Here is an 11,363-nt window from a genome sequence, read left to right on the forward strand (position 1 = left end):
TAACACCTGTACTACATGTATATTAATTTTAACAACTACACGTAGAGTCCAACAGGCGCCACATTACATCTTTTGTAAAAACCTTTCCTCACAAAGAAAACAAACACTGAAAATTTATTCTATTCAATATCATGTAATTGATAGGCACATAAAGTAATCAACCATACACACCCTGCTCATCAGATTCAGATGGAATCATTATAAATGATTCACAGTGTTCCTGCTTACATAACTGTCCTTGTCCTTGGTGCCTGTTTCCCTGGGGCAGCTGCAGGGTTATGGGGTTGTGTGTGTGTGTGTGTGTGTGGTGTGGGGGGTGGGTGGGGGTGCTGAAGTATACAATGACAGTCTAAACTGGGATGTTGGATCTGTGCCACTGTGGTAAACGGACTACAGTACTAACTGGTCTGAATGGGCAGAAGACGCACACAGCACATAACACATATCCGTAAGCATGACCTATACGTTTTATTGATGGGGTTTTTGGTTAAGGATGTGGTGGAGGGTAAAACTGTACTTTCACACGTGAAGAGACGTAACACACCCTTTTAAGCTGCTTTGATTGTAGTTCACAACTACTGTCGTGGTGTCACAAGGTATAAATATTTTCAAGACAAAGCTTAAATCTGTGTCACATGGTTGCATATATCATTGACACTATGAGTGATTGTTTTGGTAATGAGTAGGTGGGTTTGAGAGTTCATTCATAAGTGATTGTGTTTGCAGTGGGTGAGCAACGTGCAGCAATATCATGGAGAAAGACTCATTTGGAAAGTTACGTCTGTGGATGGTCAGGACACAGCTGTGAACCTGGAGCCTGAATGTTGATTTTGGAGCTGAGACTCAGAGTGACTCTCTAAATCAGCTGAAAGTATAAATACATCCATCAATGTACAAACACACCTGTAGTATGTGTGCTAAATGTCAGTATCTGCTGTGATACAGTTTCTGCAAACACTGGCAATCTATTCATTTAGTTTATCAAATAATAGACAAATAATAGGGTTCCACAGCCCTGCTGAATGAAGATGCTTTAGTGTTGCATACCTTAATAAAGTTGAGGGATATCCATAATTTGACTTTGAATAGGCACATCAATAAGTTTAGATACTGGGGGTGGTCATTTGTATAGACTTGATTATCATCAGCATAGCATGTAAATCCCATATTTTTCAAATGAGCATGGTAGCAGATATAGAGCACAATTAGGCCAAGAAGAGAGCTTTGTGCTGCACCAAAACTGAAATGATCACCTGGGGATCATTAAGCAGGTGCTCTAATACTTTTAAAGTTTAGTAAAAAAAACTCTGTGTTTTGGGGAAACCTGAATCTTATGTAAGACTGCTGTCTGCGTCACAACGTCCCTCAGCTCCACACCAAAATTTCTACTCAGTCACATGATATGGGTGTGATTTAATATCTGTCTGCAGTTTGATTACTAAGGTCTATCACATTACCAGTGGGGGGTAATGATGCTGGCACTCGTACAGAAAAGAGCTGGACTCAAGATTTCATAATAAGTAGTGTATAATTAGTAGAGTATAACCTTCTGTGAGCCCAGGCTTGACCATTGGCCTTTTGCATTGAATGAAGCAATGCAACCTTAACACATCAGACAGGATATTTATCATGATTTACAATAGTGTTCAAAGATTTATAATCTCCTGCCACAAAGCTTGATTGGGTCCAGTCAGATGTCTCAAAGGAATGTGTTTCATGGTCGCTGATGCTTATAGGTTGTAGAAAGTCCTCTTTATGAATAGATGTCATTTAGTTGTGTGTATGGGGAACAAAACACTGTGGCAAGCAATAGTGGAATAAGAAGAGAAGAAATCAGCAGTCGTTGGTAAAAGAACCTGGAAGTATCAAAATGTGTTCAGATTAAAATAGGAACCGCTTCCTATTACAGTGTCAAGTGCACAATAATACAGCTATATGACGAGCTGGAATTAACATTTAGCAAAGGCCTTATTCAAACTTCTCAATAGAAACAGAAGATTAGTTGAGGGTTAGCATTGTTGGAACATCAGCTGAACATAATAGGGACTGATACATCACATTTTAAACCTCTTTAATATAACCACTGAGTAGACTGCAGAGGGCCCAAAGAAAAACTCAATATTTAGAGGTGATTATTGCACAGCTTTTCTGGGAAATAAATTCAAATTCCAACAGTATTCTGCTCCAGTTACTCTGCTTCACAGTCTCACCGGGGACACTTTGAGTAGAAGTATGAAACATTGAGTAGAGATTCAGTGAAGTACATGTGCATGTCTACAATAAGGGTCCAAACCATTATAGCCACCTGCTCCTCTCAAAGTGACTGGTTGAAATCAGGTTGAAAAACTTGATTACTTATCAAAGTCACCCTCTCCATTGAATTAAAATAATATTCAAACTACAGTAAAGATGCATTATTTTAATTTATACACTAATATTCAGTGTAAATAAAAACATATTTTTGAAACAAAGCCATGTTTAATGTGCATTTTTGGTTTTATGTTTTGTTAAATGTCCATTAAATGTGATTTCATTAGACTGTAACCACTGGGCATGTTTTTTATAGGAACATTCATTCCATTGCATGATATTCTCATCTTGAGATCCATTCTTGATCTCATTTTGCCATTTTTAGAAAAGGTTAAGCCTTTTCTACAGTCACTTACATCGTAAATCATCCTGAGCAAGGTTAAAACATTGACCAGTGCTTACACTTCAAAGAATATATGAATCTAATATCACATCACCACAGTGCAAATAGGAATTAAATAAATAAATGTATGAAGGTGCATGTGCTTTTGTCCAGCAAGCTAATAGCAGCTCCGAGCAGGCCGAAGGTGAAATGTTGGACTGAGCGGCTGCAGCTGTTTTGTCTCTCGTCTCGAGTGTTGTGTGGTATTCGTTCTTGCCTTTTAGAAACTCAACCGGGCACAGAAGGCCCCCTGCGACCAATGAAAAGAGGGGACCCCGGGTCTACTCAACCAATAGGGAGAGAGGTCTGGGTATAAATACTTAAGCCCATCACTTGGCAGAGTTGGGCAACCCCTACATTTGGTTAACAGGATCTGATCCCGGGATCTGTTATCTCTTTCTTTTCTCCTAAGCAGGTAAAAAAGCCTTTTTGATTAATCCAAGGGAAAAGTTGTGGTGATTTTTTTCTATATGAGTGTGGACAAACCTCCTGAAAACAAACCTACCCTAAGAGAAGGAAGCATTTTTAATTTCAAATGACTAAACATATTCATTGGTGAACTCTGGAGCCATGAAAACATTTTTCTCTTCTCTCATCTTTGGTTTGGATCCCTCAAATGATTTGCACATGTTTTCTTGATCTGGAAACTCCTAAACTCTACTTCTATCAGTGCACTCTTTAGTGAAACTTCTCTTTAAAAGACTCGATGCTCTCGGTTTCTTGGATATATGGGTAGCACTAGTCTGCTGATAATAGTTAAAGTGAAGTGTCACTGAAACAGCTGTGACTATCAACTGCTGCTGACGCTAGCACAGTAGACCTGTGTCTTTGAATAGTTAAGGAGCGCTTGATTTAGTCATGGAATTTGAGGAGCTATCTGTGAGGCATGCAATGCTTTGACCTTTCAGTGCACCAGGTGTCATCAATCAACTACACCTCAAGCAACTGATGGAGTTCTGACCTCTGTCTAACGGAGAGAGAGAGAGAGAGAGAGAGAGAGCGAGAGAGAGAGAGAGAGAGAGAGAGAGAGAGATCAGCTATTCTGACTGATTCGGCAGCTGCAGCTCTGTTGATTCCAACTCTGCATCTAGACATTTATATTAAAGTAGTTTTTGCTTAAGAACTAGATCATTACGTTCAAATATAGATTAACCAATTTTTAAGCATTAGCAATTTTGTGCTATTTTTAGTCTTAAAAATGTTGATTTATTTGAATGTTTTATAGGTTTTGCTATCAATGTGCTTTCTATGTCATTGCAGCGTTGCTGTGCCACTAAACATGACTAAACACTCTAAACTTGCATGATTCTGAGGCTGAATGGAGTGAGAAAGAAGAGAAAATCATTCATGATAATGTACTGGAGACTGTAGCTCCCTGCAGAGATGGGAGGGGTGCAGGACAAGAGGGGGCACAGCCACACTATTAATAAGCTTCGCTGGGAGGGGGAAACAGGTGGTGAGACAGTCAGTGAGATATGTACACTGAACAGCTGAGAGAGAGAAAGAGAGAGAGAGAGAGAGAGAGAGAGAGAGAGAGAGAGAGAGAGAGAGAAAGCGAGAGAGAAAGAGAAAATGAGACGTTGTCTCCTGTTCACCAGAAGACTCATAGACAAGGCACTTGAAAAACTAGGAGAAATACCAGATAATAAATTTGGTATTCACTGGATCACTGCTTTGTTTTTGGCTTCTTTGTAATATCAAATCAAGTCTACAAGCATTGCAGATTTTGAAAAAAAACGTCTTTTATCATCTCTACTCAGGTGGAGAAAGAATCGCAGCCATGGCGAAGAACTGTCATAATGACCTCAAAATGAAGTACTCCGTGGACGAGGAGTTCCCCGATCTGTCCCTGCACAACAACCACATGGCCAAGGTAAAAAACTTACTCTGACCTTTTCTACCCATGAACAATGAACATAAACCCACAACACACATAATGCACAACACCAATAACTGTAACCAATATATTTTGTCATTGCTGCTTTTGGAACCAGAAGATGTTGTGATTGCTAAGATCACTGACCTGCACTGATTTTCATCTGCTGTATAGGTGTTGACCAAGGAGATCTATGGCAAGCTGAGGGGAAAGTCCACCCCAAGCGGCTTCACCCTGGATGACGTCATCCAGACTGGTGTTGACAACCCTGGTAAGAAGGAGCAAGTCATCAGCGTAGAGATTAACACAAACCAGCAAGCAAAGATAGGGTTTGAGAAGACACAAATTAACTGAAGCAAACACTATTTGTAGCCAAATATGAGTTATGATTATTTTAGGTTATGAATTTGGATGCTGTTAAACCTTACAATGATAGCATCCATCACTACCTTCCAAGAAACAGGACTTCTTATACATGTTTTTGGGGATCAGGGCTAAAGTTTTTTTGTTCTACTAACTTCCTCCTCCTCCCTCTTGTCCCCCAGGTCACCCCTTCATCATGACTGTGGGTTGCGTTGCTGGTGATGAGGAGTCCTATGAGGTCTTCAAGGATCTTCTGGACCCAATCATCTCCGACCGTCATGGCGGATACAAGCCCACAGACAAGCACCAGACCGACCTGAACTTCGAGAACCTGAAGGTGAGAAGTCAAGACATAGACAATGGTATTGTTATAGATCAGCACATCATTAAGCTTCCACACTAAATGAATGACCTTTAATTGATTAATTACTGGTTACTTTTATGGCCATCTTAATTTAAAGTTAAGTTAAATAATTCCCAAAATATTGATACATTATTTACATTTATTTTCCAAAGCAACAAGCTAAACCAAATTTAGTCCAACTCCTTATATGTAAAGCCAGCAAGTTTTTATATAATAATGTGTTGTGTTTTTTGTCCCGCCTTCTTCTCTCAGGGTGGTGACGACCTGGACCCCAACTACGTGCTGTCCAGCCGTGTCCGTACCGGCCGCAGCATCAAGGGATTCACCCTGCCCCCCCACAATAGCCGTGGAGAGCGCAGAGGCATTGAGAAGCTGTCCATTGAGGGTGAATGTCAATCTAGCACAAGTGTTTGTAGAACTCAGGATATCATTTTCAGAGACTGACTCTTTATCCTCTGTCTACCTTCCTCGGTACCATCCTTTCAGCCCTGTCCAGCCTGGACGGTGAGTTCAAGGGAAAGTACTACCCCCTGAGTGGCATGACCGATGCCGAGCAGGAGCAGCTGATCAATGATCACTTCCTGTTTGACAAGCCCGTGTCCCCCCTGCTGACCTGTGCTGGTATGGCTCGTGACTGGCCCGACGGCAGAGGCATCTGGTGAGAAACACAGACACACAGGATGGAAATAACATTTTGATGCAAATTAGACTCTTTTGGGATTCCCAGAGTTTAGAAAGCAAAAAAAGATATACACATATGTGCTATAATCATAATCAACCGAAAAAATCAGATTTTATAAACACATAAATACACACTCACTAAACATGCAACCACCCCGTGAGCTAAAAGCTTCCATCTGCCCTTCAACCTTTAACACTTTCCCCATCTGTCTTATTCTCCCATAGCGCTAAGATGAAAATCTTGATTACTCCGGTTTTCAAACAACTATTAAAGCGTGTCATGAATACCAAAGCACAGTTTACACAGCTACAGCCTACATTGCCCCTTACAGTGGCTTGGCATCCTGTAACTCTACCACTGTGCAGCTCAGACAATTCACATTATCAGGGTTTAGTATTTTGGCTTACATGTACTTGTATTCATGCAACATTGTTGTATCAAATTACTGACTCGCAAACATTTTGTTCTATATGTACTGTACATCATGTGAATCTGAGCTGGATTTTCTTCCTCCAGGCACAACGACAACAAGACCTTCCTGGTCTGGGTGAATGAGGAGGATCACCTGCGTGTCATCTCCATGCAGCTGGGAGGCAACATGAAGGAGGTCTTCAAACGCTTCTGCGTTGGCCTGCAGAAGGTAAAACACAAAAACCCTAACCCATGCATATTTTATTTTTTTAACAGTTATGCACACACACATAAGTCTGCATGACACAACTGGGTACAAGAGTTAACGCCAATTCACCTATGTGCAAAACTGCTTTCTATGGTTACTCTCTCTGTGCTGTAATAATGTACATGGTGTAAATACTAAAGCTTTTTATATTAACCTTTCATTGCTGTTAAACCACTTAATGATGTTTAAGTTCTGTCTCTAGTAGGTCTGGTTAGCATCAAGCGCCATGCGTCTAGTTATATTTTAACCATCATGCATTACTCATTTGACTTTTCTCTTCACTGGTCAGATTGAGGAGATCTTCAAGAAGCACAACCACGGCTTCATGTGGAACGAGCATCTGGGCTACATCCTGACCTGCCCCTCCAACCTGGGAACCGGCCTGCGCGGTGGCGTGCACGTCAAGCTGCCCAAGCTCAGCACACACCCCAAGTTCGAGGAGATCCTGACCAGGCTGCGTCTACAGAAGCGTGGCACAGGTACTTAAAAAAAGAAACTGTTCCAATGGCTCGGTCTCAAAGCTAGTGACCAGCTAATATTTTCAGAGGAGCCCCAAGAGCTGTAGTTTTAAACACAACACAGCTGGATGGGGGGAGGTTAAGAATTTTATATATATTATAATCTCCCCCCTCTCTTACCTAATGGATTCTTTTCACTAAAATATCCAGGGAGAGAAATCTTCAAGAAGTAGGCCAGTCGACTTGAATTGTTGTCCCACTGCATCTCAAAAACTATGAAAATTAGATTGACTAAAAGGGAGGAATTTTTGTTAGACATACATGTATTTAATTGAAGAAACACTCTTGCAAAGCTTGAGTTAGTCAGGCAAAAATATTCACTCAACCAAGTTTGTTCACGTTCTCCAAGTATCCATATCCAAGGAGAAACACTTGTAGTATAAAGAGGACTCATTCTTCTTTTCCCTCCAGGTGGCGTGGACACAGCCTCTGTGGGGGGTGTGTTCGACATCTCCAACGCGGACCGTCTGGGCTCCTCCGAGGTGGCACAGGTCCAGCTGGTGGTCGATGGTGTCAAGCTCATGGTTGAGATGGAGAAGAAGCTTGAGAAGGGAGAGTCCATCGATGGCATGATCCCCGCCCAGAAGTAAAGTGGATAGACAACCAATGACTGAATGACTGTCTGTGTTTTTTTTACATTATAAAAAATGAACGGGGGGGTAGCCTTGTTGTAAAGTTATTTTACTGGTTTCGGCCAACTGGCTACCTTCTGCTTACTTCTTTCCATCGAGAAGACACTCCACTTTCCTCTCTGCTCGTTCTTTTCGCACTTCAGTTAACCTCACTCATCTTTTCCTTTTTTTTTTTTTCTTTGGCTCTTCATTTCCTGTCACTTTAACCATCTCTCATCCACATCTTCTCTGTAACATCCTGGGATCAATCCATGCATAGTCTGGTCACGACTATGTATCCGAAAATAAAATATGTTTTTGGTTGTAAAATATAACTGGACAATTAAACCATGCCCCATGTAACAATCAAACCTCCTCTCTCATGTTTTCTTTATGGGAAACACGCATGAATTGTTCACTCAACACATATTATACAACCATTCAACGACAACAAAAAGAAACTAGTGGGATGGCACGTCAAAGAAATTAAAATACATCCCTGAAATAATAAAATGGACATGAAATACGATGTTGAAAGTCTTTATTTTTGTGTCACACATTATTTCCTAGGAGACATGCAGGATTGCAGGTCGATAATTTCCGTAATTTTAGCCCATAAGTTAAGTTTTCTTGACAACAGCGACAGCTTCAAACACACTATGCAATAGAACTGTAGCCTTCAAGCATGGCCCTAACTGTTTCTACAGAACATGTACTGAGAGCGAGACCCAGTTGCACACAAAGAAAACAAATGCAAAAACTAGCCCTAAATCACAGCTTCACATTTTCAGACAGTGATGGATACCAGCTGCAGCTAAAATCTCCCGTTCAACAGACACATTCCTGCAGCGTAAATATCAAATATCTGCTGTATTTCTTTCAACTTTTCCTTTTACATATCCGCGTTTTGTTAAATGCTGCATACTTCTAAAGTACAAATTATAACTGCTTGGCTATATAAAATTACAGTACAACAACATGTTGATTTTGGAGTCGTCAGTGTCAATATATGATCAATGGAGCACTCTGGTAGTTTTGTTCTGTAAAACTAGAAAGAAAGAAAATCTAATTTCTCCAACATTCGAGCCCACATCTTGAACCGTCGCATGGTTTGAAATTATATAGTGGCTTTATGAGGCAGGAATATGATTGGTTAACAGTCATACACCTTTTACAGTAATACTGGAATCTGACTGGTCAACAGCACACGTTACAGCAGGGCTGCAGCCTGATTGGTCAACAGATGTTAAGGTCTACAGTTTCTATGTATCCAAAGTGTTGCTGAGGGTAAGAACACAAAATAAATGTACTATTGGACAAAAGAAACTGACAAAACTTTATGAAGACAGGTCGCCATTTTGATTTTTTTTTTTACCTCAGTTTCCTAAATATGACATTTGTGGCACTTCTACCTGAAAACCTGAAGCCATCAAACCATCTGATTTCACTGAGGGAAGTAAAGGAAAGAAGGGCACTCAACGTCAATTGTTAGCTTCGGTGGACTTTAAAATTTGTGATTTTGTAACACTTTACAAAAGAAAAATACAGATTAATTTAAAAACTCTGCCAGTACAGTGCAATCCTGACTAAAAAGCAAAAAAAGAAGTGCTCAATGAATTTTAACAACATATCAGCAATATCAACAATTAAAAAGGAAATCAAGCAAGGGGCCCTAGTGAGCCGATGCCTATTCAGGTCTAGATTCTTGGCATTGGGACTGTATTGCACTACATTAGAGGACCGGAGGGTGGTGGCGTTCTGACAGACTGGGATATTGTTAAGTGCTACCAGTAAAACCTCCAGCTTCTCCATTTACTCTAAACCAGCATAAACTACTGTAATCATGTGAGTGGGAAACATGTGGAATAAAATTAGAAAAAGTATCTCGAAAAAATTAAAAAGCACTGCTTTTACTGGCGTTCAAATCTGTAGTTGCTTAACTTCTGTTTTGTTTGACAACCAATAAAGGCTTCACGTTGGACTGGGTTTCTGAACGATGTCGGCATTGGCCTAGCAGGAAAAGGATAAAGATTTGTATTTTTTTGGACCACATCGTGTTAAATTTCCTTTCCAAGGGTTTATTTGTTGATCTTATAAAAAAGAAGAAGGCATTTGCAGCAAGAAAACTAAAATAAATACAGGCCAGGTGAGACACCCTGTTGTGTAATAAAAACTCAAATCCTTGTTTCTGTTGGAGATCCAGTTAATTTGTAGAAATAAATTCTACTTTGCGCTTTAAACCAACTGAATGTTGTGTCATTTGATTCTTTGAAAGAGGACTTTTACTTGTTAATTAAGTTAGCATTGGACAAAACACTGGGTGAAGTAGAGTATATGTAAGGAGCAGAGCATACACTCAAATGATCAGGTTCCCAAATCCAACGTCAGCTGGGTCCTGTGTAATTAGGCAGCTTGGCTCTTCTGGAAATACAGTGGAGAATTCAGTATGGATGGCAGGCAGAGAGGCAACATTTTACTAAAAAAATCTGAATTTAAATCCCAACTGAGCTGTGAATGGGCGTTATCAATGGATGGGCGGAAAGGCCGCTATGCTTCATTCAGTCTGTCACAAGTCTCTGCATTTCTGCATGTCTCCCTCTAGAGGCCGGAGGTCGGACTGCGACCTCACTTCTGAAAGATGTGACGTCTGCTTCAGAGAAACAGATGTCAAACTTCGGCCCATTATTAAAAATATTAAAGAAAGAAAATAAACTTAATACACAACAAAAATTTAAAACATTTCTTTAAATAGCAGCTCTTTAAAAAGGAATGATGCCAACAAATATGATACAACAGGAATAACAATGTCAACAACAACAAATTATCAATCTCCCATCATTCTCAGCAACACAATCCTCATCATCATCAAACATGAAATCGTGAAGGGGGGGGGGGGGGGGGGGGGAGGACTCCATGGGCTCACGTGACATGGAGGTGGTGGTGTGTTTCAAGCGGGGATCGTGGGTCACTGACAGTTCCATGTTCAAGGGTCATCATAGGTCTGCCGATGGCGGTCTATCCGTGTCTGTGCATCCGTTTGTCCTTTGATTGGTGGTCTTTGGCGGAGGCGAGGCATCGTTAGCCACATCAGATGAGATGGAGCCCGGGGAGGAAGAGGAGGAGGAGGCGATACTTTCTTCCTCGTTGTTCCTCCTCCTCTTCATCCCTCCTCATTCATCAACAGGTCCAGTCTGTTATAAATCTGCCCCGCCTCCTGTCGCCCTCAGAGCTCCAGCTCCTTAGACACTTTGGTGGCGATGTCTCTAAAGGCTAACGGTGCCCCCCACAGGCGCTTGAACCTCACACCGCTGCTCTGGCCCAGCCCGCTGGGCAGCTGGCAGACCTCGGCCTCGAAGGCCACGCGGGCGCCGGCTGCTCCGTGGGTGCAGGACAGGAGGAAAGGCCCGGCGAGGTGGACCTGGCAGCCGCAGCCCTGCGCCGCCTCGCGCAGAGCAAGCACCACCTCGGCCGGGTCGCGGGGGCTCCGCACCCTCACATCCCAGCCGCATCGGGGGGTCCGGGGCTCGACCGCTTTCTGATGCCCAGATAGATGGCGACTGGAAGGGAGAGGGGGGGGG

At 41.7% G+C, this 11,363-nt stretch overlaps 2 protein-coding genes across 3 annotated transcripts in view; one reads left to right on the plus strand and one right to left on the minus strand.

The window, feature by feature from the left end:
- Positions 1 to 2,956: 2,956 nt before the first annotated feature.
- ckmb (creatine kinase, muscle b) lies at positions 2,957 to 8,156 on the plus strand. Its single transcript, XM_032512073.1, has 9 exons — positions 2,957 to 3,107; positions 4,453 to 4,565; positions 4,743 to 4,839; positions 5,114 to 5,268; positions 5,548 to 5,680; positions 5,782 to 5,953; positions 6,494 to 6,617; positions 6,946 to 7,135; positions 7,586 to 8,156. Exons 2-9 carry the CDS (start codon positions 4,473 to 4,475, stop codon positions 7,762 to 7,764), a joined length of 1,143 nt encoding a protein of 380 aa, XP_032367964.1. The 5' UTR covers positions 2,957 to 3,107; positions 4,453 to 4,472; the 3' UTR covers positions 7,765 to 8,156.
- Positions 8,157 to 8,309: 153 nt separating this feature from the next.
- The window catches only part of mark4b (MAP/microtubule affinity-regulating kinase 4b), a 64,567-nt gene continuing 61,513 nt past the window's right edge, over positions 8,310 to 11,363 (minus strand). For both annotated transcript variants that reach the window (XM_032512050.1, XM_032512052.1), the window contains one exon: positions 8,310 to 11,342. In XM_032512050.1, the coding sequence (XP_032367941.1) occupies positions 11,009 to 11,342 (334 nt within the window). In that variant the 3' untranslated portion in view covers positions 8,310 to 11,008. The remainder of the gene's footprint in view (positions 11,343 to 11,363) is intronic.

This window comes from Etheostoma spectabile, chromosome 3 (genome assembly GCF_008692095.1).
Source record: "Etheostoma spectabile isolate EspeVRDwgs_2016 chromosome 3, UIUC_Espe_1.0, whole genome shotgun sequence".
NCBI classification, from domain to species: Eukaryota; Metazoa; Chordata; class Actinopteri; order Perciformes; family Percidae; genus Etheostoma; species Etheostoma spectabile.

Coding starts and splice junctions, on each gene's coding strand:
- ckmb (XM_032512073.1), top strand. CDS start 4,473: ATGGCGAAGAACTGTCATAATGACCTCAAAATGAAGTACTCCGTGGAC. Junction 4,840..5,113: donor GACTGGTGTTGACAACCCTG/GTAAGAAGGAGC, acceptor CTTGTCCCCCAG/GTCACCCCTTCATCATGACT. Junction 7,136..7,585: donor TCTACAGAAGCGTGGCACAG/GTACTTAAAAAA, acceptor TTTTCCCTCCAG/GTGGCGTGGACACAGCCTCT.